Source organism: Rhodofomes roseus (genome assembly GCF_022264815.1).
Source record: "Rhodofomes roseus strain CIRM-BRFM 1785 chromosome Unknown C8Q71scaffold_1, whole genome shotgun sequence".
NCBI lineage: Eukaryota > Fungi > Basidiomycota > Agaricomycetes > Polyporales > Fomitopsidaceae > Rhodofomes > Rhodofomes roseus.
In genome coordinates this window covers 1,461,972-1,489,378 of record NW_025952957.1, presented here as the reverse complement: position 1 = coordinate 1,489,378, position 27,407 = coordinate 1,461,972, and the positions used below count along the sequence as shown (strand labels likewise).

At 55.9% G+C, this 27,407-nt stretch overlaps 14 protein-coding genes across 14 annotated transcripts; 8 read left to right on the top strand and 6 right to left on the bottom strand.

Moving 5' to 3' along the window:
- Positions 1 to 30: 30 nt before the first annotated feature.
- Positions 31 to 3,179, top strand: C8Q71DRAFT_697864 (uncharacterized protein; the record flags this gene model as incomplete). Its single annotated transcript, XM_047919992.1, has 6 exons — positions 31 to 1,338; positions 1,414 to 1,523; positions 1,577 to 2,690; positions 2,739 to 2,898; positions 2,954 to 2,987; positions 3,044 to 3,179. 6 exons carry the CDS (start codon positions 31 to 33, stop codon positions 3,177 to 3,179), a joined length of 2,862 nt encoding a protein of 953 aa, XP_047784821.1.
- On the bottom strand, positions 3,157 to 6,695 carry C8Q71DRAFT_865705 (WD40 repeat-like protein; the record flags this gene model as incomplete). Its single annotated transcript, XM_047928275.1, has 15 exons — positions 3,157 to 3,612; positions 3,668 to 3,778; positions 3,819 to 3,937; positions 3,991 to 4,097; positions 4,151 to 4,385; positions 4,441 to 4,571; positions 4,629 to 4,686; positions 4,747 to 4,999; positions 5,054 to 5,518; positions 5,585 to 5,892; positions 5,943 to 6,007; positions 6,060 to 6,143; positions 6,212 to 6,332; positions 6,421 to 6,528; positions 6,579 to 6,695. Coding segments are annotated over 15 exons (2,406 nt in total), but the record flags the coding sequence as incomplete, so codon positions are not given.
- Positions 6,696 to 6,820: 125 nt separating this feature from the next.
- Positions 6,821 to 7,863, top strand: C8Q71DRAFT_730908 (4'-phosphopantetheinyl transferase). The gene is made up of 4 exons (XM_047922139.1): positions 6,821 to 7,107; positions 7,162 to 7,409; positions 7,475 to 7,491; positions 7,547 to 7,863. Exons 1-2 carry the CDS (start codon positions 6,932 to 6,934, stop codon positions 7,394 to 7,396), a joined length of 411 nt encoding a protein of 136 aa, XP_047784819.1. The 5' UTR covers positions 6,821 to 6,931; the 3' UTR covers positions 7,397 to 7,409; positions 7,475 to 7,491; positions 7,547 to 7,863.
- A 133-nt stretch (positions 7,864 to 7,996) lies between these two features.
- Positions 7,997 to 8,340, bottom strand: C8Q71DRAFT_697904 (cytochrome c oxidase assembly protein PET191-domain-containing protein; the record flags this gene model as incomplete). Its single annotated transcript, XM_047919996.1, has 2 exons — positions 7,997 to 8,110; positions 8,167 to 8,340. The coding sequence occupies 2 exons, from the start codon at positions 8,338 to 8,340 to the stop codon at positions 7,997 to 7,999; spliced, it is 288 nt and encodes a 95-aa protein (XP_047784818.1).
- Positions 8,341 to 8,423: 83 nt separating this feature from the next.
- Positions 8,424 to 9,740, top strand: C8Q71DRAFT_696790 (Aminomethyltransferase folate-binding domain-containing protein; the record flags this gene model as incomplete). The annotated part of the gene is made up of 5 exons (XM_047919934.1): positions 8,424 to 8,617; positions 8,665 to 9,029; positions 9,081 to 9,224; positions 9,284 to 9,383; positions 9,440 to 9,740. The coding sequence occupies 5 exons, from the start codon at positions 8,424 to 8,426 to the stop codon at positions 9,738 to 9,740; spliced, it is 1,104 nt and encodes a 367-aa protein (XP_047784817.1).
- Positions 9,741 to 9,992: 252 nt separating this feature from the next.
- Positions 9,993 to 11,748, top strand: C8Q71DRAFT_24421 (glycosyl hydrolase catalytic core-domain-containing protein). The gene is made up of 4 exons (XM_047917256.1): positions 9,993 to 10,344; positions 10,398 to 10,839; positions 10,893 to 11,036; positions 11,088 to 11,748. The coding sequence occupies exons 1-4, from the start codon at positions 10,187 to 10,189 to the stop codon at positions 11,313 to 11,315; spliced, it is 972 nt and encodes a 323-aa protein (XP_047784816.1). The 5' UTR covers positions 9,993 to 10,186; the 3' UTR covers positions 11,316 to 11,748.
- On the top strand, positions 11,542 to 12,894 carry C8Q71DRAFT_24371 (glutathione S-transferase-like protein). The gene is made up of 5 exons (XM_047917251.1): positions 11,542 to 11,880; positions 11,943 to 12,180; positions 12,235 to 12,316; positions 12,369 to 12,550; positions 12,613 to 12,894. The coding sequence occupies exons 1-5, from the start codon at positions 11,768 to 11,770 to the stop codon at positions 12,670 to 12,672; spliced, it is 675 nt and encodes a 224-aa protein (XP_047784815.1). The 5' UTR covers positions 11,542 to 11,767; the 3' UTR covers positions 12,673 to 12,894.
- Positions 12,895 to 13,794: 900 nt separating this feature from the next.
- Positions 13,795 to 16,015, top strand: C8Q71DRAFT_23994 (MT-A70-domain-containing protein). Its single transcript, XM_047917224.1, has 7 exons — positions 13,795 to 14,391; positions 14,445 to 14,918; positions 14,989 to 15,093; positions 15,214 to 15,390; positions 15,443 to 15,711; positions 15,769 to 15,843; positions 15,898 to 16,015. Exons 1-7 carry the CDS (start codon positions 13,855 to 13,857, stop codon positions 15,932 to 15,934), a joined length of 1,674 nt encoding a protein of 557 aa, XP_047784814.1. The 5' UTR covers positions 13,795 to 13,854; the 3' UTR covers positions 15,935 to 16,015.
- Positions 16,016 to 16,103: 88 nt separating this feature from the next.
- C8Q71DRAFT_852519 (uncharacterized protein) lies at positions 16,104 to 16,904 on the bottom strand (the record flags this gene model as incomplete). The annotated part of the gene is made up of 1 exon (XM_047926835.1): positions 16,104 to 16,904. One exon carries the CDS (start codon positions 16,902 to 16,904, stop codon positions 16,104 to 16,106), a length of 801 nt encoding a protein of 266 aa, XP_047784813.1.
- Positions 16,905 to 17,202: 298 nt separating this feature from the next.
- Positions 17,203 to 21,302, bottom strand: C8Q71DRAFT_24090 (uncharacterized protein). Its single transcript, XM_047917231.1, has 5 exons — positions 20,970 to 21,302; positions 20,818 to 20,913; positions 20,644 to 20,751; positions 18,974 to 20,590; positions 17,203 to 18,060 (listed from the first exon to the last, which is right to left on the bottom strand). The coding sequence occupies exons 1-5, from the start codon at positions 21,144 to 21,146 to the stop codon at positions 17,239 to 17,241; spliced, it is 2,820 nt and encodes a 939-aa protein (XP_047784812.1). The 5' UTR covers positions 21,147 to 21,302; the 3' UTR covers positions 17,203 to 17,238.
- Positions 21,303 to 21,327: 25 nt separating this feature from the next.
- On the bottom strand, positions 21,328 to 22,216 carry C8Q71DRAFT_730882 (putative opsin). Its single transcript, XM_047922138.1, has 4 exons — positions 22,127 to 22,216; positions 21,791 to 22,078; positions 21,676 to 21,734; positions 21,328 to 21,623 (listed from the first exon to the last, which is right to left on the bottom strand). Exons 1-4 carry the CDS (start codon positions 22,152 to 22,154, stop codon positions 21,435 to 21,437), a joined length of 564 nt encoding a protein of 187 aa, XP_047784811.1. The 5' UTR covers positions 22,155 to 22,216; the 3' UTR covers positions 21,328 to 21,434.
- A 173-nt stretch (positions 22,217 to 22,389) lies between these two features.
- Positions 22,390 to 23,996, top strand: C8Q71DRAFT_696776 (Homeodomain-like protein; the record flags this gene model as incomplete). Its single annotated transcript, XM_047919933.1, has 9 exons — positions 22,390 to 22,521; positions 22,570 to 22,692; positions 22,744 to 22,810; positions 22,857 to 22,938; positions 22,988 to 23,075; positions 23,138 to 23,326; positions 23,379 to 23,505; positions 23,547 to 23,914; positions 23,964 to 23,996. Coding segments are annotated over 9 exons (1,209 nt in total), but the record flags the coding sequence as incomplete, so codon positions are not given.
- A 1,252-nt stretch (positions 23,997 to 25,248) lies between these two features.
- On the bottom strand, positions 25,249 to 26,243 carry C8Q71DRAFT_697817 (uncharacterized protein; the record flags this gene model as incomplete). The annotated part of the gene is made up of 4 exons (XM_047919989.1): positions 25,249 to 25,446; positions 25,499 to 25,685; positions 25,723 to 25,882; positions 25,940 to 26,243. 4 exons carry the CDS (start codon positions 26,241 to 26,243, stop codon positions 25,249 to 25,251), a joined length of 849 nt encoding a protein of 282 aa, XP_047784809.1.
- Positions 26,244 to 26,415: 172 nt separating this feature from the next.
- C8Q71DRAFT_793618 (riboflavin kinase) lies at positions 26,416 to 27,174 on the top strand (the record flags this gene model as incomplete). Its single annotated transcript, XM_047925488.1, has 4 exons — positions 26,416 to 26,608; positions 26,660 to 26,847; positions 26,901 to 27,003; positions 27,056 to 27,174. The coding sequence occupies 4 exons, from the start codon at positions 26,416 to 26,418 to the stop codon at positions 27,172 to 27,174; spliced, it is 603 nt and encodes a 200-aa protein (XP_047784808.1).
- Between the last annotated feature and the right edge of the window lie 233 nt (positions 27,175 to 27,407).

The following is a 27,407-nucleotide window of genomic DNA, read 5'->3' as shown; positions in this document are numbered from 1 at the left end:
TTGCAAAGTGCGGGCCCATTGTTCCGTGCAATGGACCCAATGAATAGAAGTCCTGCTCTGAATCCATCCTCTACCCCCTTCTTTCCCGGTGGATTGCTGGCCAACGAGGAGGAGGGCAGGAGATCCGGCCTCGGATTCAGGATGCAGTCGAACAGAGAACAGCACTACAGCACCTCATCCTCCCTCTCCATCTCGCCGTCCGACTATCGCTCCATTCGGTCCTCTCCCAGTCCGTTCCCGGATGAGCGCGAGCGCAAGGCAGACTCTGCGCAACAACAGTACAACGTGCCGACTGAGGAGACGCGTAATTCACCCGCGGGTGGGAACCTGGAGACGGATAGGACGTTTACTGTGACTCTGAACGAGAGGCGAGTGTCGCGAAGCATGTCTGGCAACTCGGATGGTACGCAGGAGGAGGGGTTGACACCAGGGCCGACATCATCAAACGGGCAGCTTTCGGCAGGCTCGTCCTTCTACACCAGCTTCCTCGGACGCGGGCGGGATCGTCTCAACACACCACCTGTGTTAGTCGAGAGCGGCCCGCCCAAGGCCACTCCGTTCGTGCCGTTCGTGGCTTCGTCTTCGCCGGCTTCCTCTCTTGACTCCGGAAGCCACTTCGCGTCGAGCGCCGATCTATCGACCAGTTTTGATGCGCAGCTCAGGGCGTCGCCCTTCATGTCTGAGATGCTGGACCGCCTCTTACGCTACGAATACACGACGCGCGAGATACAGCGGGATTTGACGGATGTGCATCGGAAGGTCGAGTTGCTGGTCGAACGGACAACAACCCAAAATGGCACGCCCGAGTTTGGCAACCCGTTCGCCCCCAATGCCAATGGTCCACAGACTCTCTTCTCATCCGGGAACGGACCTCGCGCATCGATGAGCACGAACATCGCTCCGAACCAGAACCCGCCGTCGGACGATATCACGCAAATCTCGAGCCGCCTCAACACGTTGACTACGTCCGTCGGTCAACTGTTGGCGCTCCAGACGCAGCAAATGCAGGTCGTAACCTCTGGTCTCGGTGTCAACTCCGGTCTTCCGAACCCAATGCTTGGCGCAGGATTACCGCAAGGAGACCTGAGTTCCAACCAGGCGAACGCGCCTCTTATGCAAACGAACTCGGTGCTAGGTAATGGATTGCCGAATCGTCCGGATATACGGGGCAATGGGCGCGTACCGAATCCTCCGATGCGGACATGGTCCGCGGGGAACCTCGACATTCCGATGCGCCCTACGGACCCATCCACGGGACCGCTTGGGCGTCAGGACTCGATCCTCCGTGTTGACAAGCGTCGATCTGTGTCAGGCCTCATGCGGCGTGACTCGGCTGGGGTGAGTGGTTCAGTCTTCATATGAAGGCTGAAGCCCATCGCTGCGCGCATTGATTGCTGACATCCGAATCTTCAGGGTGAAAGTCTGGCGAGCGTAGCGACATCTAGAGACGGCGGACCAATCATTACGAAATGGGAGCAGCTGAACCTTGCTCCTGACCTGCTGCGATCGCTCAATACCTTTGGGTAAGCCTTGGGAGTCCGAGCGTGTATTGGCAGGGAGCTGATAGCGTCTACAGTGTTGGACCACCGAACAAGATCCAGCAACGTGCTCTACCCTTCCTTCTCCGCGGTTCCGACATCATTGCTCAGGCTCCCCCCACACAGGAGAGAATTGCGGCGTACGTAATTCCGGCCATTCATATCGCCTTGACGAACTGGAACCCTCGCACTGTCCTTCGCGGCCCGATTGTCGTCATGATCTCGACGACAGTTGACCAAGCTACGCAAGCTCAACGTATGATTCGCGACCTCGGCGGTCCGATCGGCATCAAGTCAGCATTGGGCGTCGGGGCTACGGGTGCCGGTACTGACCTCAGTCAGGAGCTCCGTATCCTGCAGCAGAACATGCCTCATATCATCTGCGGCACGCCCCAGAAACTCCATGCTCTCTTCACGAGTCCTGGAGGATTGTCTGGGTCGGAGGTCCGCTTCCTGGTGCTCGATGAAGTCGATCAGCTCATAGCGCGCAATCTCCATGAGTTCGTTTTCAACATCATCAAGCAACTACCCCCTCCGCGTTCTCGTGCTCTTACGGGCGGCCCTGGTACGCCGGCTACCACTCCTAGCTCCGGGACCCAAACGGCGTTTGCGGCGTTCGAATCCGGTGGTGGTTCGTCGCTGTCTGCCAACTTCCCTAACTCGAACAGACGGCTGTCTGCCATTGGGATGCGCTCATCACCACCGATCGAGCTGAATGGAAGTCTGGGAGCGGGGATAGAGCGGCAGACGGCGCTATTCTCAAACACCGTGCCCCAAGACGTCCTCAATCTGGCGTCGGCCATTCAACTGCGGGAACCTGTCAGAGTGCTTGTACGCCGCGACGGCAACGTCACTCACGCTGACACTAGTCAGGGTGCGCGGGGCTTGAGGCAGTTCTACTTGTATCTTGCGTTCACTGCCAGTGGTCGTTCTGATGCCCCTCTACCGGCCGGTGGTCTGGGCATCATTGGTTCCGGTCGGGGTGCCACGAGCGCCGAGACCGCACAAGCTAGGGAATGGAAGCTGGACGCGCTGACAGATTTGTTCGATGATCTGGAGATCCCTCAGGCCATCGTTCATGTCGGTGGTATGACCGCATTGGACGCAGTTGTCTACAAGCTGGCAAGCAGGGGTCTGGAGGCAGTCCCTCTCGTGCGTAACATGTATCCGCCACGGTTCGCTCGCTGACATTCGCACTAGCATGGCGACATGAATGCTGGAGCCAAACTAGCCGCCTTGAACAAATTTCGGAGCCCGCCCACCGGACTCATGCGGCAGCCTACCACGAAGGTTCTGGTCGTGTACGACGTGCAGGTCAAAACGCCTGAAGTCTCGCAGATCCCTCTCATCATTAACTATGGTGAGGATACATGCGTGCGATGTTCGCTGGCTAAACCTAACCTTGATACATGCAGACTTGCCAAAAGCTGTTGAAGAATACGCACATCGGTATGCTTAACCCGTCATCCCAAAATTCCGGTGGCTGACATCTAGCCGTATAACAGTGTTGCACCCGCTATTGCACCTAGCTACTCTCGCGCAGGCGTTGTCGTAAACTTCGTCACTGCTACAGGGGGCGATGTAGAAATGCTGCGCTCCATAGAGTGCTTCTACAAGATTAAATGCGTAAGTATCTCTTAGTCACGATACTGCCATATGATGACGCCTCTTCAGCCCGAAGTTCCTATGAGTCTGCGCGACATTGTTTAATTGACGTCGATCATCGTTGTATCCCTATCGCTTTCCCGGCCAAGCTATCAAGTCCACCCATGCTGCTTGTTTGCTATTTATGAGTCGCACTGCGCATTCACTGTGTCATACCCTTCACCGTCCCCCCACATCTAGCCAGGTTGTGTCGTTAACATCTAGTTCTGGGTATATACCCGCTTGTCTACTGTATACTGCGCTTTCCCTTGGTTACCCGACGTGTTGTGGGTGGCCGTCACTCCACTACGCAATGCGGACAGATAGTAGCTTCAATGTATTATCTTCACTACAACTCGCCAGTTGGATGGTTGCTGGGTCGTCCGACGGCCGACAAGCAAGATGGTGGATGTGATCTACATGAGCGAGCCTGCCAGGACAGTTCAATCATTGCCTGGTTCTTAGTATATCAACAGGTTACATACCGGGAGTCGAGGGTGAGCTGTTGTTTCCATTGCGTTGCGTCGTCGATAGGACTCGAATACACAAAAATCTCCCCGGACTCGAGCCCTACAAAGAGTATTCTCCTATGGACACTTCAGTATGATGTGCGTGAATCGTAAATGATTTGCGTACCGGCCCCCGAATTCAGAACTCGCGAACGCTACGGCTGTCGCCGCCTCTGCCGTTGTCAGCGTAGCAATAGCAGTCCATTTATCATGCTTGCTCGTGTCTTGCTGTCGCCATATACGCACCTGGAAGCGAGCACTAGTCAGCTTCTGGACGCTGGACTGAGTAGGCCACATACTGTCTTGTCTCTTGAAGCCGTAGCAAATACGTCACCTTGTGGTGCCCATGCACAATCCCAGATGATACGAGCATGAGACCTGTCGGCAGCGGCCGGCAAGTAGCCGTCTAGCAGACTCCATCAATACTCAAAAACCAATGGATCAAAGGAGCGGATTCACTGTCGCCATCCCTAACGAAGAGACGCCACGCCCGATCTCGCGATACTGTCAGCACATAGCGGTCGTCGGGGCTGAATACTATTCGCGTGACGGTCAACGTATGCCCGGCGAGTGGTTGGCCGATGGGCTGCCACCTCTCCGTGTCGTAGACTCGGACGACGGCATGCTCTGGTGTGGTCGCCTTGCATGCTGACGCGAAGAGCTTCTTGGAATTAGACACGGCTGAGCTGATGGACTAGGCGGGACCATGTCAGTGGTCGAACGTCGAGGAGGAATATGGGAAGACAGACCTCGTAACCGTGGCCGAAGACCTTCTCGATCTCGGGCCAAAGGGTGATAGCAGCGAGTTCGCCCTCAAAAGGTCTGCGTTTCGAATGAATTAGGTCGTATGAGTTGGTATGTTCCGTCAGATCGGAACCGACTAGATCGCAACATGTCATCAGAACTGTTACGTCAAGTGACGGTGGAATGTCTGTACCTTCTGTCACAGCCTTGTTGGAGAGTTGCAGGGGCGCGACAGTAGCAGCTCTAGGTCTCTCCTGTAGATGATCCTGTGCTCAGAATAAAAGTGTACGGTGAGACAGACGTCGACCGACCTCTACTGTGCCTCCAGACAAATCCGCCGCTCCCAGGTTGTTCAGCACCTGTATGAATTCGCGTGGTGCTTCGAAGACTCGTGCGACCTTCTCATCTGCAATGCTAACGAATCGCAACGCATCCAACGCTGCAACGCCCACGAGATCATAGCCGTGAACCTGAGGCCGTCCGACTTCATGCCAAGATACAGATGCGGGCTGGCCCTCGCTGGACACAGGTATTCCCGCGTGTATGCGGGTCGTCTGGTCTAGGCTAGTTTGAGCGTTCGTCTCCGCCACTTCTCGATACTGATCAAGACAGACTCACCTAGCAGACAATAGGTACTCCCCTCCAGGACTCCAGGAGAGCCCTCGCACAGGTGCGTTGTGCCCACTGATCGCACCCACCTCCACCCACGTCTCGTTCTGCACGCTGGGGATGGCAGTGTCCCCACCGGGAGTGCACCGCCAGCGTCGCCAGCCGCCGCTCCATCCCCACGCCGACGCCTCCATACCGCCGCGCGTCCAGAGCCCGCCGACGAACCCGCCGAGCCGCTGGCCGCCAATGTCACCGAAGCGCTGGCGGTTGATCCAGATACTAGTAGGTGATGCACCGTCTACGGCGGAGGTGATGATAGTTGAGGGAGACCAGAGGATGAGCGAGGAGTCGGTGGAGGTCGAGAGGAGGGTGGGGATGGAGCTGGATTGTTGAGGGGGCCGCCAGGAGAGCGAGGTCACGCCGGCTTCGTGACCGATGAGGAGCGCATCGAAGGTGATGGAGAACTGTCGTGTACTGCATCAAATTGTGCATGCTAATTCAATGGTCCGTAGAAAAATTAGGTGAAGCACAGTGTCGTACCTGTTTTCGCCTGTCCTGACAGTCAGGACATGCCGCTTCATAGAAATCTGACGGCCTCCTTCCTCTCCTTCGCCTAAATCGCCCAGAGACGCCTCGAATGCGTCAAGCAGTTCATCGCTAACCTCGCCTCTCTCGCTGACCAGGCTCTCTGGCGACTTTGAGGTCAGTGCCTCTACGTTCCACAGACGGATCGTTGCATCCTGAGACCCGGACGCCAAAATGAGAGGATCGCCGTCAGACCTCGGAGGGCAGAAAGCCAAAGCCTTGACCCAATCTTCGTGCCCAGAGAGTATAGCCGAGTTCACGAACTGGAAGAGACATCAATGTGTGGAAGAATTATTGTGAGTGGGAGCGTTACCTGGGTCTCAGAGCGAGTCCATATTTGCACGCTGCGATCGGTACCTCCTATCGCAAGAATGGTTGCTGTTGCAGAAAGCGATCAATTGGAGACGAGGATGAAGGTCGCCCATGTTACCTTGTGTCCCGGGAAGCGTAGTAACCGCTAAGGACAGCGGGTATTTTCCACGGATATTGATCGTCTGGGTTTCTTCCAGCCCGTCTGCACGTATTGATCAGTGTGCCGTCCTAACCAAACCAAGACGGCTCGGGCCATGCCTGTGTCTTGACTTTGCTTGATGCGCCAAATTTTGACGGTGGAGTCGGACGCGCCCGTCACGAGCAAGGTGCCGTGTACCGCAAGTGCTGAGATGGGTTTTTCGTGCGCACGCACCGTGTAGGTCGACTTCCACTGTGGACGGTATGTCATTGCCAAGATTCTCTACATACATATGAGGCAAGCATGCCTGGTCAGGATATTTTCTCCATAGTCTGACTACACCTTTGTCATCCGTGCTGATGAGGCGGGCCCCGTCGATGAAGCGCACGGAAGTGACGAGTGCTTCATGTCCTGGTAGTGTCTCATGAACGCCGCGATCATGGGGATCCTACTCTTTATGTCAGGAGGGTAATGTGACGTGTGAGACTTGAGCCCTACCTCTGCATCCCACAGAGCAATCAATTTTGCCGAGCCAAAGGCAACGAGAGAGGAACTCGAGGCGTCTGCAGCATGTGTGTGCCTGTTCGTTGATGCCGCCACATATTCTACGGTGGCTGTCATGCTTGAGGTCATTTTCCGTGAGATTTTTGGTGCACTCTTGGGATATAGAGGTGTGTAGAAGGTAGGGACCAGGATGGGCGGGTTCGATGAAGTCAGAGACTGCTGCATCGAGATTGTGAGTATAGCACGAGCACGTGGTCGTGACGCGGGGGCAGACGCGCGTTACTGCCAGGACATGGTCAGAAACCTTGCTTCTTGACTTCCTCAGCTCGCTCAGCGAGCATCCTTGCATGGGAATACTAGGTATAGGCGTCGACGTGCTACATGTGCCTCGCATAGCGGCCCTCGCACGGAGGCAATCAGCAATGAGACTAGCATCGCGCATCCTCAGCCCTCCGGAACTCGCTGCGTGGAACGGCATTCCAACTGTGGATCAAGAGCGGAGGATTCGCTTTTTAGCCGTGCGGTACGGTGCATACGTTTGGTAGATTTTCCTTTCTTCTGATAGCCTATTCTTCAGCTGGAGTGTCAAGGAAGCTGCGTACAAGGCACTATACCCGACAGCACGTCTGACATGGAAGGAATTGACATTCCTCAATACACCGGAGCTTATGGACGGTCAAAAGCCTGTCCTGCAGTACGCTCCCAAGAGCTCCATGAAATCTCTTGGGAGGTTGCACTCCTCTGTCAGTCATGATGGGGAGTACATATTCGCGACTGTGCTAGCAGAGACCTGCTTTGAAGCCCCAGATTGAGACCTGACATCTGGTTTGTCGTCGACAAAGCCGAACAATCGTTGTTGCGAGAGCGACTGACGCCCTGTTTCGTCAAAGATGGACATCGGAAAGTGGTGAGTCAAGGTATCTGGATTTGATGCTATTGCGTAGAAGCTAACGGTTCTGCAGCGCCAACCAGCACTACGTCTAACGCGGTGCCCGGGAGTATGGACGGTCTGGCGTGTCAACAAATGGGTTCGAGCGAGCAGCCGATGAGAAGGCTGGCTGGACCACGCGTGGGTCAAGTTGCAGTATCGAAAGGATCGGTCGAGAAGGGAGGGAGAAATATCCATGCTAGCCCTACAGTTCGAGCGGGGAGGTACAGGGTGTTGCACCACACATATATAAGTACCACCAGCGTGCGCCAGATGGTGCTTTCGATGCAAACGCCTGAGCGGAATGATAGAATCGGTGGTGGTCTAATGCATCGAGAAATTTGTGACTTACTGTGCAATACTTGTCGGTACCACGACGGAGTGATGGTCAAGTCAGCCAGCCCGTGAATCGTCTTGGAACTCTTGTCGTCTTGTTGTGCACGCAGGTGAGGGGGTCGCACAGCTGCTGTGTATCTGCCCTATGCTATGACTTCGTCTCACCAGCAGCCGCGCCGGCTGCATTGTCCGGTCCTTCTGCGGTCGACGTCTTGGGAGGAAGACCCACGTAGTTGCCTCGGAATCGTTTCCGCATGTCCAACTATGTCCGAAAGTCGTCAGCAGCATTGCACGAAGCCGACGTGAGCGACAACTTACCATGCCCCTCTTGCACTCAAAGGTGGCTTGCCGGAGCGAGAGACACTCCTCCGGCAGTTCCTTGGTATGCTCCCTAAGACATTCGGACGGCAGGTGGCCCTGCTTGACGACGCAGTCCGAGTGGAGAAGACACTCCTTGAGCGCGGCGATGAGATGCTGGCAGGACGAGGACATGGCGGGTGCGTGACAAACCGGCGCGCGGGGGTGGCTGAGGCTCGCTCGAGGTCGCCGATCGCTGGTCGCGCGCTCCTGACATCATGCTACCACCCGCCGTCCGCGCACTCGTCCGCACCGTCCCCTCCGTCGCTCACGTCCCCCACAGGGCTGTCCTCTCCGTCACGGGCTCGCAGGCGGCCGAGTTCCTGAACGGCATCCTGTCCTCGTCCATCCCCGCACATCCGCACAGCCATTTCTACTCTGCGTTCTTGCACGCACAGGCAAGTGCCCGCCTGTCCTCTCATGCTGACACACACTCAGACCGACCATACTGAAGGGCAGGGTTCTCTATGACACGTTCGTGTACTCGCAGCTGACCGCCAGCGGGAAGCAAGGCTACCTCATCGAGTACGACCCTCGGCCGTCCGAGGCGCCCCCGCTATTGCCGACGCTGAAGAAATACGTGCTCCGGTCGAAAGTCAAGATTCGGGACGTGTCGGAGGAGTACGACGTCTGGGCTGCATGGGGGTCAGAATCAACAAAGGTTTGGGAGACCCAGAGGAGATGGCTGCACGCGAGCAGCGGCGCGATAGAACCGGTATGGGACAGTCAGGATGACTGGCCCTGGGGCTCGCAACCTGGACTTTTGCGAGACAGGCGGGCCATTGGTATGGGTCATCGATTGCTCGTGAAGAAGGGCGACAGGCGTGAGTGACCCCGCTACTCTTCGCGTAACTGTCTGCTCAAGGGGGATGCAGCACAAGAGACGTCCACCCACGATACAGTCTCGGCAGAAGACTATCTGCTGCATCGTATAGCACACGGGGTACCGGAGGGAAGCACGGAGATTGTGCCAATGCATGCATTCCCTATGGAGTCTAACCTGGATGTCATGGGCGCACGTTAGTACCTGACTCCCTGATCATATACGTTTCAGACGACTGAGCTGATTTACCTCTAGTCGACTTCAGGAAGGGATGCTTCGTTGGACAAGAGTTGACAGTGCGGACATATCATACCGGAATCATTCGGAAGCGCATCCTCCCCGTACTCATCGAGCCGTATGTCTGCAGTCCAGTTCTCTGGAGGTCTCAACTGATGTTGATGTCGTCCTCAGGTTTTCCGGCTCACCCACTCCAACCGCCGAGCTGCCCTCCTTCCCATCAGACCTAGACATCCGAGCCCAAAGGACAGAAGTTGACGACGGCCCACCCAGACCACGACCGCGAGGTACAGGCAAGCTACTCAGCTCCACGAAGAGCGTTGGCCTTGCGCTCCTGCGGCTCGAGCACGTCGCTGCTGTAGAGAACGGAAGCGCCGTGTTTGAGATTGAGGTTGGCGAGGAGAAAAAGACAAAGTGGAAGGTCACGTCTTGGTGGCCAGATTGGTGGCCGCATATGCCAGAGAGCCAGCATTGAAGCTGAAGTGTAGTGAGTGCCACGGCGGATATTTCGTTGTATATTACGGTGCGTATATGTACTCATCCTGTCGATCTCTCGACTCAAATCAAGGAGGCGTAGCATGTAGTCTGCCAAGCCACTATGCGTCGTTCTGGGACCTTAGCCAGGTTCTCAACTTCACAGGCAAGTCGCAGAGTGCACTGCGACACCTTTTGAGTACACGATCAGGTGACCGCGCTCTATGCAATCGGCGTGGCTGTACGTACCTGGCTGTACTCCTCATGTTTGCTCCAGCCACTCGAAATCGCTTGGGTAACGTCAGTGGAGATTCGAATTTGACCCCATCCTCCGCACGGCCAAGCGAGGGCCCGGGATTGTGGTGCTACATATAAACGACCGCTGGGCAGCACCTTAGGATCACCACGTCTCTGCAAGATACCCTATTAGAGAGACGATAGAACAGCATGCTACCTGTACCATATCTTTGCATCGTCTTGCTGTCTTGTTTATACCTGATACCCGACACTATCGCTGCCTCGAATAGCACCAAGGCTGGCTTAGCATGGGCGAATGGAAATTTGGACGATATCGAGCAGTACACGACTACTGACAAGGTGACATGGTACGTGCTATCTATCCTCATTGACGTACTAGCAGGACTGACCTCAGTTTCAGGTATTATACGTGGAGCCCCAGCTCAGTCAGCACGAGCCTAGAGTTTGTCCCTATGCTCTGGGGCGACCGTCAAGTATCCCAGTGGGAGAATTCAATCAACCGAACCATTCATAACCTCGGCGTCACGCACGTACTCGGGTTCAACGAGCCGGACTATCCAACACAGTCCAACATGACGCCTAGCCATGCTGCGTCGGTGTGGAGAGCACAGATAGAGCCGCTGCGATCTCAAGGAGTGCTGCTCGGCTCCCCCACACCGACGTCTGCGCCAGAGGGCAAGCAGTGGCTCCTGGACTGGTTGGGCGCGTGTAATGGCGGGTGTACGGTTGACTTCGTGGCACTGCATTGGTATGATATCAACTCGACGGCGTTCATCGAGTACCTTGAAGACTTCCACGACACGTTCCAGAAACCATTGTGGATTACAGAGTGGGCGTGTCAGGTAAGCCAGGCGTCTGTGAGGCTAGTGCCGAGTCTTGCTGACTGAAGCGGCAGAACTTCAACTTGGCGGACGAACAATGTTCGCTGCAGAACATCGTGGACTTCATGAACGCCACGCAGTCGTTCATGGATTCGACTGAATGGGTCGAGCGATATGCGTGGTTCGGCGCCATGGAGAACCTGCAGGGGGTTAATCAGGTATGCTGTCAGCTGCCTCGGATTCCGCGCGATTGCTAGACCTAGAGACAGGACGACGGGCTCATGGATTCGTCTGGCAGGATCAACGCGCTAGGTGAACAGTACATTGGTGCGCTTGCGCCAAACATCAGCAGCAACTACATGCCGGGAGTTGTCGACGGAGGGAGTGGTAGTACGACGAGCCCGTCGTTAGGATCTGCTGCTCTCCCATGCGGACGTCTCGCCAGGACTTCTGTGCATTTTTTGTCATCAGTAGTGGCGATGCTGTTGCTTACCTGATGCTATACGAGCGAAGCAAGATGCTTAGTGGTTGTTGCTGCCTAGAACGTTGTTCATACGCGGTTCCTAGAGGCTTACACACCTGTTATCCGACCAACCGTCACGCAGCGGATCCGGAGTCGAATCTACGGCGCACTGCGAGGAACGATTGATCGGCTTGTCACTACATAGCTTGGCCTCGACGTCGCTGTCTGTGCTAGCGGATGAGCTTACTCAGGGATTGCATCATCGACCGCGTCTCGTTCTGCCACTCGCTATGAGCTTCGCTCCCAGCTGACCAGCCCGCAACGGCTCACCAGTTCCCACCCAGGAGACATCTGCCTGCCTATATATACGGGTCATACTAGCACGCCATTGAACTGCACCGTCGCACTTTGCGTTTTCACCCCCACTCTTCTGCTCAGAACCCCCTCAGGAATCGTCCCCGAAGCCTTTACTCATCGTCCAGCGCAATGGCCACGGGAAACAAGCCCCTCCTGCTCTACACGGGTGCGACCCCGAACGGTCACAAGGTGTCCGTCTTCCTCGAGGAGCTGAAGGCAGCCTACGGCAGCCCCGACTATGAGTAAGTACACTCGGCTTCGACTCGGGGATCCGATGCACTAACCGCACACCGTGGACATGCAGTGTGTTCAGCATTAACATTAGTACCAATGTACAGAAGGAGCCGTGGTTCATCAAGCTGAACCCGAATGGCCGCATCCCGACGCTCGTCGATCGCTCGCGGAACAACTTCGTCGTCTTCGAGACGGCGGCGATCCTGCTGTACTTGCAGCAGCACTATGACAAGGAGAAGAAGTTCGGCTTCGACCCTGTGACACAGGCGGACGACTACAGTGTGATGCTGCAGTGGATCTTCTTTGCTGTGAGTAGCCCTCGAGCTTTATTGAGGAGACGAATTGTTGACGGAGCTTTGCAGCATGGTGGGGTCGGTCCCATGCAGGGACAGTCTCACCACTTCAACCGATACGCGCCGGAGGACATTCCGTACGCCAAGAAGCGTGAGTAACATCAACAACACTCCCCGACTACGTGGAACTCACTACGCAACAGGTTACATCGACGAGACCAAACGTCTCTACGGCGTCTTGGAGATTCGTCTCTCGCAAGACCGTGACTGGCTTGCGGGCCCAGGCCGGGGGACATACAGCCTTGCGGACATCAACGTGTTCCCTTGGGTTAGGATCCACAAGCATGCAATGGTCGAGACCCTCGATGAATGGCCGAACCTGAAGGTTCGTGAACTGTGTTTGTGCGAAATGTAGACGGAGGCTGACCTTGTATTTTGCCGTTCTAGGCTTGGGTTGAGAGACTGCTCGCCCGGCCTACTGTGCAAGCAGGTATTGCTGTTCCGTAATCAGACGTGGCGTTGTGTGTGGCTAGTGTGTGTGGGGGGCGGCAACTCAATAGCACTGTACATAAGTAACTGTAATACCAAATGTGATCTACAGTCATCAACGGCTCCTTGAGACACCCAAATCGTATTCGGTCTCCCATAACCGTTCGCCTTCCTCTGCGAGAGATCGGACTTGAGTGTCGTGTTACGACATGTTTGAGGCATGTTATGAATATTCAGTAGCATTATCCATGAGGCCGACGTTGTACAGCGCAGAGATCAGTGCCGATTTTTCTTATCAAGGGTCGGACAGGTCCTTGAGACACTTGCCTAATCGGGCAGCTGCTACCACCACTCACCGCTGTCGGAATGACTAGAACTGAGTCCCTACTTCTTCGAAGACATGCTTCTTGTTGCTATCAGCCTGTAAGCCGCTCTACGCCTTCTCTACGTTGTTTGTTTTAATGGGGAAGGCTCCAGGGTACATGCGACTACTACCTTATGTAATGACACCTTCCAAATTGGGCAGCAAATTGCTCTCAGACGCGGATTCTGAGATCTTTGACATACTGCAAGCCTCCCAGTGCTCCTCCCATCCCATCGACACCTTGGTGACCTGTGTTCATATGCAAAACCAATTATCATATTTTTATTTGGTATTTAGGTGTGATTCATATCGCACGGAAGCGCTCTGTCTCAAGGACTGGTGGTGTCTCAAGGAGCCGTTGATGACTGTATAGCAGAACGCGCAGGACTTGAAGTCAATCGCAGTCAATGGAATGAACTCCCACTTATGTAGTATGCACTTGGTGCGTCTCATACCGTTTCGAGACCCTAGAAAGAAACGGTCGTACCACGCACGCCGGCACAGCGCGACTGCTCAACCGCTCGGTAAGATAGTATGTACGAGTCCAAAATAGAAGAAAAAGAATGGCAACGACTACCTCAGGTCAAGCTGAGAGCTGAAAAATTGGTGATGCGACATTAAGATGGAGGCGATACACGGAACCCCCTAGTAAAAGGCGAGGGGGTTGTCTTATTGCATCACCTCCTGCCGCACTTTCATTAGTACGGCTAGCAGCACATGCGACAGAGTCTCGCATTTTGTTCAACAAGCGGAGTATCACGTGTAGCGCGCCCATAGGCTCGCGCTCTCAGTGTCACTGTCAGGCCGCCCAACGCGCTCTCTTCATTGAAGCCACCATGTCTGTGGACGAGAGGCTTAAACTCGTCGCCTCGTCGGCACTGTTATCTCTGTTCTCATCCCGGAAGGTGACCACCCCGATCACCTCCTTTGACCTCCTCACACGAGTGATCGCGTCCGGACCCCCACCAGCTGGTCTACTACCCGGACCAAACGCGCCTCCTACATTCCGACTTACTGACCTCGCGCGTTTCGAGGCTATCTTGGAGAACCTCTCAAATGGTTGGGACCATGGCAAGATATCTGTGTTGCGTGAGATGCAAGACGACGGTCTGACTGTCATGGATGTGCGCCTTGGGAGCGGAGACGCACAGCTAGGCAGTAGTCTGCCTGGGCATGGACGCAAGCGGAAGCGACAAGTGGATGAAGATGCTGAGTCTACTGCTGGTGACTCGGAAGAGCAGGAGAAGGTCGAGCAGGCGCGTGAGAGGGTCAAGCCCGCACCGACTACGCTTGCGAGCCTGAGCAAGGACCTCAAGGAGGTATACAACATCCTCCAGAGAAGTACAGCAAAGGGTCGGTTGCTCGCTGAACAGGTACGTTGCACGCCCATCCACTATGCTCAGCCTTCCTTATGTCGAAATTTCAGTTCCGCTCTGTGAACGGGAGCTTCGAGCCCATCTGCCCGCACATCACCAAGGACGACTGTGCAAAGGCCCGCCGGCTCGCCTCCCTTGACGCTGCCTCCGCAGCCCCAACGATCTGCGACCGTATCCACTTCCGGCCGCTGCTCCGGCCACACACGGACCCGTCGCTCGGGCACTGCTCGTACCTCAACACCTGCTACTCCGAGCCGACGTACGCACAGTCGCCGTCCATCCCGCCTCTGCCGTCGCACCGCCAGATAGGGTATGGGATGCAGGGCGGGGGTACTGTTAGCCTGCCTAGCGGCTTGGGTGCCGGTGGACGCGGCAAGGAGAAGGCGCCGTGTCGGTATCTACACTTTGAGGTGGATTGGGACGTGACGGATGGCGGCGGTCAGCCTGATAGCCGTTCAGAGGTCAAGAAGAAGCCGTATAAACTTGGCATAGGACTGGGCCCTACGGGTAAGGAGACCAGAGTGGTGCGTATACTGTGGAGAGCTACTTCGCAGTGCGCTGACTGAGAAGTGTTGTTGTTTTTGTGGTTGCCAGCTGCCGCCCCAGTGGATCAACTGCGACCTGCGGAGATTCGACTACTCTGTCCTGGGCAAGTTCCATGTCATCATGGCAGACCCTCCATGGGACATTCACATGAGCGTACGTACAGTTGTTGTGGAACGCCCGCCTGCACGCGTGCCCAGACAGTGTGGTTGCGCGTGCAGATGGACGACACGTACTACAGGATGGTAGCGAATGTGGATTGACGTGGTATGTCAGTTACCGTATGGGACGATGACGGACGACGAGATGCGTGCCATGCCCATCCCGACACTGCAAGACGAGGGCCTACTCTTCCTCTGGGTGACAGGTCGCGCGATGGAAGTGGGCCGAGAATGCCTACGGGTATGGGGCTACACGCGAGTGGACGAGGTCGTCTGGGTCAAGACGAACCAAGTACAGTATTACCCTCTACCAACACGTTCGATGCTTACGATCGTGTCGACAGCTGCAACGCGTCATCCGCACAGGCCGCACGGGCCACTGGCTGAACCACACCAAGGAGCACATGCTCGTCGGCGTCAAGACCGTCACGGATGAGGCCGGCAACCTCAAGTTCCCCTCGTGGGCGAACCGGGGGCTCGACACAGACGTGATTGTGTCCGAGGTGCGCGAGACAAGCAGAAAGCCCGACGAGGTGTACGGCTTGATCGAGCGCATGTGTCCTGGTGGACGCAAGATCGAGATTTTTGGCAGGAGACATAATACGAGGCCAGGGTGAGTAGCATTGATATAGGCCGCTTGAGGATGACGGCGCTGACGGTGCGAATGCAGTTGGTTGACACTCGGGAACCAACTGGGCCCTGACCAAATTTTCGAGGAAGACCTAGCTGCTCGGATCCAAGCGAGGTGCGCTCAATGACATGACTTCGCTCATACGTTACTTATTCCTAAGTACTCTAGGTATCCTGAGCGACCAATCCATGGAGGTGGTTTCTAGGCATATATCGTATCGCTGCTGTCATGCTATCATTTGCTGTTGTCTTGATTGCTGTGTTGATTGTATGAACAGACACTCGGACAACGGACCGCTCACTTGTAAAAACAGGACATTGGATTATAGATGGCTCACTTGTATGTACCAGCGCTCGTCACTCGCATCTATGCGTCTACGGCGGGACCTCCTTGCCCGCCCAGTCCCACACCTTTCCCCGGCTCTTCTCGTCCATGTTGTTGACAACCTCCACCAGCCTCTCCGCTGCGTATTCCGGCTCGAACAGCTTGTCCTTCGGCACGCCGCCCCAGAATTCCCCGCTCAGGTCGGTCTTCACAGTCCCCGGGTGAGTTCCGACGCATATAGCGGGTATTCTTTTCTGCTGTAGGTAGAGATCGAATGTGCGGATGGCCTGGTTGAGCGCTGCCTTGGAGGCACGGTACGAGAACCATCCGCCGAGGCGGTTGTCGGATATGGAGCCCACCCGGGCGGACATGTGGACCCACTTCGAGAGCGACTTCGAGGTAGAGCTTGACTTGTCGTTCTTGGAGACGGGGGCAGGGAGGAAGCGAGAGAAGTGCTTCATGAGGAGGAGATGCGAGATGACGTTGATCTGGAAGGTGTGTTCGACGCTGTCTCGGTCGAGGTCCGTCGGGCGACGCTCCGGATGCAAGATGCCGCCGCAGAAGAAGGCAGTGTGTATGTAGGGCTTCGCGTCCCTGGGGTAGGCCTTCGAAAGCTGTTCGGCAGCGGAGGCTATGGTCTCTTCCGAGGTGAGGTCCAGGTGCAGTAACTTGAGTCTTTCTGGGTTGACGTCCCTCAGAGGGGAAAGGATGTTGTCTTGCACGTCTCGCGCATTCTGGGACCGATGGGTCGCGAAGACTGGCAGGTCTGTAGTGCGCAGAAGGTGACGAGCTATAGCCAAAGACAGACCCCGGGTGGAGGGGCAGACCAGTGCAAACGGGACTCCGCTCATTGTTCGCTGTGCGTGCGGCAGAATGAAGTACTGTTCACTTGCAGGTTTCTATGCGATGCCAGTTGCAATGTGGTGGCTCTGTGAGTGAAGGCAGGAAAGCAGCCGTACGCGCCTTGCGACATGTCGGTTCAGTGTCGGTTCGTCTTCGGGCGGTATGGCGCAACGTGCACTGACAGGCCTGAAGCTGCCAGTGAAGGCACATGTCGATCATCGCCGTCGTCCGAGTCCTGTCTGCTGCAGTGGACAGACGAGCGCACGATAGACGTTCAGATTCAGATACTACGGACGATATCCGACGAGAAATGCAACAGCTATGGTGGTTGTTCTACGTCTGTCACTCAACATCCACGAAGTCCCCCTCCTCTTCATCCCAACCCAACGTCTCCGGAGCGATCCCCAAATGGCGCAGCATCGTACCAAGAGTGTGCTGGACGCCAGGCGCATCATCGTCACCTTCCTTCGTCCCGCTTCCGTCTCCCTCTTCGCCCATTTCGCCCTTCGCAGGTTGACTGGCGTCATCGAAACCCCACCCACTGCTGTGCCCACCATCACGACCGCCTCTCTCATCGTCGAACCAGCCACCGCCCACTTTGCCTATGTTCGCAGTCTCTCCCGGGCCGAGGTCCTTCACCGTGTCCCAGACCGCCCAGGCAACTTCTCTGCCCACGGTCGTCCACTTGACCACCAGCTCGTCGAGCTCCTCTTCGTCATTTCCGTCGCTCGCCGTCTTGATCCTGATAGCCTGCTTCAGCGTCTGAATCTTGGCCTGCAGCGCTCGTATCGTAGGGATCGCTTGCACGCTCGAGACAGCAGCGGCAGGCGGACCGCTCGAACCAAGATGCAGAGGGGACTTGAATTGCTTGGCAACGCTCGGAGGGTAGTCTTTCACCGTCTGCGAGAGCGAAGAACCAGCCTGTGCACCTGTGGACGCGCTGTCGGCTGGCATCTCGGTCGCCTCGCGCTTCGTTGCTGCGAGCCCGGTGCTGCTCTTTCCGCTGGCATAGACAGCGTCTATCCCGTGGCGAGCAGCATCCTTGTCCACAAGAGGGGAACGGAAGGGCGCGATCAGCTTCTTGCGCTGTCTCAGCTGAGACGCAAGTGTCGGACGTTTTGGTTGCGGCAAGGACGACATGGACGCCATTACAGGTTCGAGTTTCTGCGACGAAGTGGTGAGAGGAGTATACAATGCATCAGAAGAGTGAGGTTACCACGCGTTTCTTCTCGCCGTCCTGCGTGAATGCATCAAGTTCTTCGTCGTCAGAGGCAAAGATATCTTCTAGGGCCCTCTTCTTCTGGGCGGTCTTTGAGTTACCTTCCCGATCGGACCTACATTCGTCGTCAAGAGAGAACGAACCCGCCTTGCGAGGTTTAGCGTCCGGGACCGGGGAAGACGGCGGAGAGCTGTTGAAGCCTGCGCGCGGCGGCGAAGAGAAGATGCACGGTGGGCTGGAAGACCGCAAGGGAGACGACAAGAAAGGCGGGGAAGACGACGGTAGTGGGGATGACGCGGGGACGAAGCTGTCGTCCGCGAAGTCATGCTCCATCGAAGGCATTTCCACGGAAGCTTCTGCAGGATGGTAAACCCCATCATCGTCCAGCATTTGGGCATCGTCGTGGACATATGAGACCTCGATGATAGCAGAAGGGGCCGCATGTGGTATAGATCCAGCTGTAACGTCGACCAATGTGTAGTCACTTGGTAGAGAGCAGTACCCCGAAGATGACTGGACAGCAGGGTCCACCAACATTGCGTTTGCCTCGGCTTCGGCCGTGCAAGACGTGTCTTCAGCGGCCGTGCATTCATCAGCGCCCGAAGCAGTAGTCGCAGTCGCATCCTTGGCTTCGACCACCGCGCCCATGGTGGCAGGAGCAACAGCGACGCCGTTGGGACTCAAGGTGTGCAAAGCGTCGGTGGTAGAAGCAAGGGGATCCGACCACATCATATCTTCGTCCTTATCAGTTGTACCTTCTTGGATCATAGCTGCCTCGAGTTCGTCTTCGTGGACGGAAATGCCTTCGAGAACTTCAATAGTCGCAGCGGAAGCTCCACGACTAGACTCAAGACTGACTTGCGCCTTCGTTTCGTCCGTAGATTTGTCACCATGAACGGTTTCGCCAGCGGCGGGCACCACAGAGAACCCTTCAGATTTAGAACGTGTGCTGCCGTCAGACGATACTGCAGGCATGTTAGAGAGCATGGAGAGTTCGTTCGGGGTCGAGCCAGGTAGTACGGTGTCCTCGGGGTCTTCAGTCACTTCTAGCACAGCCGAGGGCATCTCCAGATGGTGCACAGCTTGCGAGCAGTCGGGCAGAGCATTGGTAGCAAGAGGGTCACCAGCGAAGTCAAACACCATGGCAGGAGAGGATAGACAGGATTGTACAGCAGCAGCAGGTGCGATGTCCGTAGCGAGTGTAGACGCAGCATTCAGATCCTCAGACACTATGGGAGGCGGAACAGGGATGACGTCGGGTATTAGGATATGAGGGTTCTTCTCGACCGCTTCGCCAAACGCGAGAGACATCCTCCAGTCGACGTCCCGACCTTCGACGCCAGCAACGTCTTCGCCCAATGGTGCTAGGTTGTGGGAGGCAGCCGGTGCTTGAGGTATAGCCGAAGTAGCATTGGCTGACAGAGCCGAGTCAGAAGGGCACGCATGTTCGAGAAAGTGTGCTTGAGGTGAGTTAGATTCTTCGCCCACGGCGGGCTCTTCGTTTAGCTCGGAGGAGGCATTATGCCCATCAGCCAAAATGGCAGGTGCATCGTCGGAAGGTCCAGAGACAATGATGGCAGGCACAGTGAGGACGGCAGACGGAGCAGCAGCACAAGGTAGGACTGCAGAAGGATATGAGCCGAGAGAAGTAGGGAGAGAAGCAGATAGGGCAGAAAGAGAAGGGTCCGGTTCAGCAGATGGAGCAGGGAGAGAGGGATCCGGCGCAGCAGATAGAGCAGAAGAAGGCGCATCAATGATTGACAAGGCGCATATAGTCGGGGAGGCTTCCATGGGAGCAAGAGGCGATACGGAGTCAGATGCAGCAAATTCAGCAACAGAGGAGGAGACCGGTGCCGGAGACAGATCGACTGCAGGAACTTCGACTTGCGGTTCAGATAGAGTGAAAGGTACTGGGTCGAATGCTGGAGACAGTGCACGGCCAGGGACTTCATCGATAGTGGCAGTATGCAGAGCAGAGTCATCAAGGCAGCCAGAACCAGAGCTTCCGGGAACAGCGGGAAGGGGAGCTTCGCTAGACACGACGTCTTCGTGTATGCGTGGAGAAGCATCACCAGCAGCATCCACCGTAGTTGAGGCCTTCACCCAGGCACCGGAAGCAGAGGAGGTCACTGAGGAAGACACGGCGTCGAGTGCTTCACCCTGAGCTTCAATGGCACCCACATCAAAAGCCGTTGCTTCAGCCTGAGCAGAGGAAGCTAACACAGACTGTCGGAGAGGCGAAGGCAAGTAAGCCTTGCAGGCTGACTGGGCGCGGTCCTTGAAGTACTGCAGACTGGCATGAGCGAGGGTGATCGACGAGAAGCGGTCGCCAAGCGAAGGCCGAGAAGAAGAGGAATCGGTAGGGAACCTCCTCGACATGGGGATAGTGGGCTCATCTCTGGGAATAGGATTGGCGAGAGACTCGCGCTTCGTGGCATCCTCGACTGAAGGTACTGTAGGTTCTGCGACGCCAGACTGCATATATGCGCTTCAGAAATGGCTTCCAGGCGAATTTTGAGAGTAAACACCTTCTCTGGCTGAGATATACCGTAGTCTTTCTGTGTGGAGTGCATGTGTGCGCCATCCTCTTCTCTTGCTCCTGCTGTGCCCACCGTAAGTGTGACACCAGCGTCGGGCTAGAAGACCAGTGAGATTAGAACCAATCACATTGTAACAATAATTCATTCTGCTACGTTACTTACCGTTGCATCATGAGGTGGTACAGCGGATGATACGTCAGCGTGTATTGAGCCGTCGGAGGCGTTACCGTCGGTGTGAGGTACTGAGGTCGCGTGGATCTGTCGCATCCATGAGCTTATACCATGGATGAGAAATGACAAACAGTGTGTTTTACAGGTCTGGTAATGTCCATTGCCGGAATCGTTCCGCTAGGGAGACTCGAGTCGGATGCGACTGAAGAGGGCTGTAGAGGGTTCCAGTGAAGAAGGAGGCGCGCGATCTGGTTGGACAGGAGCAGCTCGCTGACTAAGCATACAGCTCGCGATCTCGATCGCCTCCAGATCAAGATCATCCAGCTTGGGGCGGCCCGGGCCAGAACCGCAGGACGTCGACTTCGCGAGACATTGACAGAATGTCTCACGACCACAGCGAGTAGTACATATGTTGTGGCAAGAACGCAAGGCCACTTCTGCGACAGCCAGGAATGTATCGCCGGCTTTCTTCGCTAGCTGAGCTGTAGTCGCGGTCACGAATGATCCAACAAGTTGCTACTGCCAGTGAGGCGATAAGCAATACGATGTTCTCTGCACCATCAGCTATAACATACATACATAGAGGGCTAGATATGAACGATGTGCCCTTAGGACCTTGTATTTTGCATGCGCACGCGCGGGTCACCACGCTCGGCCCGTTTGCGTAGCTTCTCTTGACGCTTACTCGACGCCTCTTTCGGTGCAGCGTCCTCCTGAACGCCGGCACCAGAAGATCTTCCCAGTAGCAGCGGTGAAATAGCAACGGTCCAGAGCTTATAACCTGCATAGAGCGGGATCTGGGGTGCGGGTAAGGGCGACGGAATGGACGAGCGGCGAAGACAGACGTACGACGAGATAGAAAAACCAGAACCAGTCACCGAATATGCCACTGCCAACTTGGCATGCCCCTACAAGAGAGAGACATGATAAGACACACAAGAGGATACAACTGACGGCAACGTACAGGTGATGTAGATGACATCGAAGGCATACTCGATAACACCAGGTCGTCCGAGGTCTTCTCCCGATGAAATCAGAGTTCCAGTTGTGGGGTCACGCTTCGGGGACCCAATACGCTCAAGGTACCGCGAGAGGAAGATCGACGGAACGTAGGAAAGGACAAGCAGCCAAAACGATAGCCTTGTTGGCGAGAGCGTCCCCTTCCGGAGGAAAACACGAAGCAGCAGTGAGAGTGCGCCGGTGAGGAGCATTCCAAGATTCATGTTCTTGATCGTCTCCGCATTCTGCTGGGCTAGCGAGGGATCAGTGAGATGTAGCGAGTGCAAGGAGGAAGGAATACCTGTCCGTTTCGCGGAAGCGTTGGCCATGGTGGTCGAGGTGGCGGTTACAGCGAGGCCGTTAATAACCGCAAGTGGATTGGCCGCCCGCGTCGTTGCCTCGAATATGTCTCCCGCCGATCAATTTGCGAGTGCGCGACCACGTGCAGCGTGTCATTGCGCTGCGTCCCCGCGCCGCCTCCTCCGAGTCGAGCTCTTCGCTGCGACCTCCCATGGTCCTCGGACGTCGCGTTAAGTCCTCCCTCATACCCCAGTAGGCGAAAGAATGTTGGCCTCCGAAGCGGACATCCAACAGAGCCTTCATGGAGCCTTACAAGCCAACAAGGATCATCAGTATGCTCTCAGGATCTACAGCGAGAGGATCGATGCTGAACTTGAGTCTCTCAACAAGCTACTCGTGAGTACCTCAGTATCTCCCGCGTATCGGTCGCTGATTTGTGTCTAGGCTGCCGCGGATGTATCTGACACAGAGGAAGACACTTTAGAGGTCAACTCCGGTGGTTGGGTGGTCATTCCGAACGCTGTGGATGCGCTTGCACCTCTCCCTTCTTCCGAGCTCTTGAGTGAAGTACGTGACCCTGGTAAACGTCATATCGCAAGATTCTCATGCGAAGGATAGGCGTCCCCATTCAGAAGTGCTGCTTTGCGACGGCAACAACACGCGAACGCGACGGTCATACATCAATGTGTGTCCTACGTTTCTCTGTTCGACTATGACTCATGGCTCCTCAGGGAAGTTACAGGAGCTTGAAGCATTATCAGACGCTGTGAAGTCGGAGAACCATCGTCTATACGCGGTAGAGGCTCAGCTGAGGTATGCTTGTAAATATAGATCTATGAGCGTAGTTCATAACTGCAAACAGGGGACAGCAAGGGCTGGCACGGCCAACTGAGGAGGCAGCGAAATTCATGGAAGAGAACATAGCCGGAATAGATTGGGAGCGCGTCTCAGTCAAAGTGCGCCTATCCTCACCACCAGGCGGCTGGCCTCCTTTGACTCAGGGACTTCCTAGGTATCCAAATCAAACTTGAGTGGCGACCATCGGACCGCCAAAGAATGTGAGATCAAGTGGCTAGGAGAGCGCCATCCACGATTTGACCACTCCCAATGGACACAGTCTGAGATCGACCGCGTGAAGCAACTCGTCGCCAACTGCGTACCCGGGCAGATCAACTGGGTAGACGTCGCCGAAAGATTGGGGGTGTGTACATCCTCATCTCTATCGTCATTTGCTGAATGATAGTGTTCGTTAGACTCGCCGTACACTGGTTGACTGTATGCGTCATGCGATCTTCAGGAAGCTTCATGCATGGGATTCTGTCAGCGATCAACGACTGCGCGATGCCGTGGAGGCGTACGGCACAGATAACTGGATCCTAGGTTGGTTCCGTTCCTCCATGCCGTTTATACTATCTTCTCAGAGATTGACCACTCTGCAGTCGCGAGACTCATCTCAGAGGATGCAACCCCACAACAATGCCAAAGCCGCTGGACGAGGCACATAGACCCCAACATCAAGCACAGTCCCTTCACAGAGGAAGAAGACAAGCTCCTGCGCGATGCGACAGCCGTGTTTGGCAACGCATGGCAGGACATCGCTCAATTCATTCCGGGAAGGACGAACGAGCAGTGTCGGGAGCGCGCGCAAGAGCTCCATAACACTGCCAATCCGAAGCGGAAGTGGACGGACATTGAGGATCGCACTCTCCTGGACACCGTCGATCCGGACAAGCCGGTAGATTGGAAGGAGGTCAGTAAAGTCCTGGGGACCGGGCGCACGGACAGTCAGGTAGGTTAATGTTCTGCCCTGTGTTGAGCTGTTGCTCACTGGAAACTAGTGCCGGAATCGTTACAATGTCCTCATGCGGCGAGTTACGCGTTCCGCGCTCCCCAGCGCAACGGGGAACTTGAGACCAATTCTTCCGGCGCCGACGCCAGCCCCAGGACCGTCGCTAAGTGTCGGGCCTAGTATATCTCAACCAGGTTCCCGCGCGTCTTCGCGGCCTCCCGGCCAGCTGCGGCCCATCCTCCCAGCTCCGGGGCACGGACCAGCTACCAGTCCAACTGCTGGTCCAAGCCAACCCCACGCTCCATCTCCACCCAAAGCTGGGTCAACAGCAGAGTCGTCGGCCTATTTGTCGCGCCTAGTGTCACCCATGCCAATTAGGCCGCTTGCTATCTCGGACCGGCCTGCTTCATCGAGTGAGGTTTCTTCAGCTCCCCCCAAACTGGGGCCGCTAGTCAGACCTAGGAAGACCGCCGAGACGAACTCCCAGGAACCACTTGCATCGTGCTCACCTGCTGTCGCAGAGGTGCAAGCCGCTCCCTCTGGAGGCAATTCAGCTGCTTCGCCTGCAGAAGCACCCCCGCCTCCCAGGCCACGTCCTCGTCCGCGTCGCAAGCAAGCCGCCGAGCCTGGCCCTGCGCCCACAGAACCGTCTACGTCTTCAGCGCCTCTGGTGGGCAACCCGCAGCAGAATATCCCACAGTCATTCACGCCAACTATGGTAGACAAGGGCAAGGCGAGGGAGACGGCACAAGAGCCTGCCGTAGAGGGGAATGCGAGTGCGAGATCGCGTAGGCCGACGAAACGTGCCCACGACGCCGTGGCAGACTCGCCGCCTTCGAAGAAGAGGCAGGCGAAAAAGAAAGCCTCAGATGCCGCTCCTATAGCTCTTGTCATTGGTGCGAGCGACGAAGCGGCCCAGACAGCAAATGCTCCCGCAACGGCAGCGAATGAAGATCAGGTTACGTCGTCACAGCCAACCCCGAGCGGCGGCAAGAGAGGCAGACGTCCAGGTACTCGGGCGCAAACCTCTAGGCAACAACCCACTAGACGATCCACGAGAACTCAACGCTCTGCCGCGAACTCTGCTGCAGAGACGACGACACCCTCAGGCCAAGCAAACGCTTCCCCTGCTGCTAATGCCGGCTTGGAAGATGACTTATCGGAATTGTCGTCACCACCGGCGTCACCATGACGGGGTCGAAGACTCGAAGTGCTGTACAACCGCGTATGGGTGATGATGACTCTGGATTCCACAACAATCCGTACGGTCAAGAAATACAGTAATTCTACCTGGTGATCACTACATCCTCGTGTCATGAACGACTGCAGTTCTACTATGCACTCAACTTCCATCGCTTGCGAGAATGTGTGGTTGACTCCCAGTTCACGATGTGGCCAAGCAACTCTCCATCCTCGTTGTCGGCGTTGTCTTCTGTCGCTGTCAAGAGGTTCCTCAAGGATTCTTGTACCAGCCCTGCGTTCTTGAGTTTCTTCTCCAATGAAGGCAAAGCAGCCTTCTTGGGTGGCGAGACCTGATATGCAAGGTAAGAAAATGATCGTAATGCAAGAGTGCACGACGCGTACAGGTGTCCTCAAATATGTATGTTTGGGAGGTAGAGCGGGTAGGTAGCGGTCACTCCACGGTAGTTGGCGGAGGGAAGCGGGTATGACGGGTGCAGCGTCTTCGTCGTCAGATGCCAGCAGTTCTGGTGAGGGCGACCGAGAGGGTGGCGGTAGCAATTCCATTGAGGCCGCACCTTGAATGGATGTACTCAGATTCAGCCCGGTGAGAATCGATTGATAGACACGTACGACGATCTCTCTTCTTTGATTTCACCGCCAACCGGTGGAGAGCGTTCGTCTGCAACCCCCACTCCTCCGTGGCTAACAGAACATCCTTCGCAACTGGGCCGGCGCGATTGGCTAGGTCCGCATATTCGTGTGCACTCTTGTAGAGTCTTTCTACGACTTCACGCACCCTTACATCAGGTTACGGATCCGGGAAATGAGCGTAGCAAGACGGACAGGCAATGACTTCCAGCTCCAGCCTTTGGAGGGCTACTGATTCAGCAGAATCGAATCCGGCGCGTGATAGTTCAGCAGAGGCCAGTCTCTTCAGTGCATGAGAAGCGAGATCGGAGCTGACAGCAGGTAGTGCAGGAGCAGAGTGAGGCTCCGGCGGCGGAGAGGGTGGCTTGGGAGGGTACGCAGGATATGTGGCCGCCGGCGTCGCCTGCGTCGGATACTGCGATGGGTAATGATTTTGGCCAGTATACGCTGGGTACTGTGGCTGGAATGCGCCATATGCCTGAGGAGGGTAGTGGGACATGGTGGGAGGTTGGTGGGAGGTTCTAGCAAAGGAGCGCGGGTGCGCGTCCGAGTCCAAGTCTGACTCCCAGGGCTTATCCGCCCGCATATCCTCCATCGCCCCCTACCCTGCTCTGATACCCCGGTTCGCTCTCTTCGACAGTCTACGATACATATAACAAGCACCACGCATCATGGTAGAGGTGGCTGCACAAGCAGTGATCAAGGAGGAGAGACCCACTGCTCCTATGCGTACGGAGACGTTCCGGCAGACGCGCCCCGACATCGCAGGTCCAGATGCTCCAGAACTGCCCTTCCCTATCGTCCTCTCCGGTACAGTGCAGTATGGCTTCGGGCGGGGAGGCAAAGATCTGGGCTGTCCTACCGGTACGCCTAGCCTAACCATGCAGTCCTCGTGTCTTACATGCACTCTACAAGCGAACCTACCTGACGAGTCTATCACACCCATGAGCTCCGTGACCCAGACCGGAGTTTATTATGGCTACGCCCAGATTTCCCCAGAGAAGAACGGACAGTTCGTCCTCTCTGAGAAGGATCGCGGCGTAATGCCTATGGTCATGAGTCTAGGATGGAATCCATTCTACAAGAACGAGCGGTTGACGGCGGTACGTCGGGATGCACCTTCGAATTCGTCTGCGTATTCAGTAACATCTCGTAGGAAATTCACCTCATGCATGACTTCGACTCCGACTTCTATGGCCACGAGATGAAGGCCCTGGTACTGGGATACATCCGCCCTGAGCTGGACTACACGTCCCGAGGTCAGTCCTAGAGTTCACATGCAAACACAGGCTTACACATGTGCTGCTTCAGAGGGTCTCGTCGAGGATATCGAGACGGACAAGCGAGTAGCTCTGAAGTCATTGGCGAGGCTCGCATACGAGAAGTTCAAGTCAGATCCTATTTTCGATACCACGCAGCCCAAGCTATGAGCTTGAGTATCGGTCAAGAGGAACTGTGTACACCGTGTATTACCCGTACTATCCTTATGACTGCTCACTTATAGATCGCCTGTAGCCTAGAGTAGAAGACTAGAAGTCCATGCTGGAGCTATCATAGCTGTGTCTGGAGCTACTTAGCTGTGCGATGATAACTGTAGTCGAAAGACATCTTCAGGTTGGGGTTGTTCGCAGCTCGCAGGCCCTGCCTCACTGCAAGAGCGAGC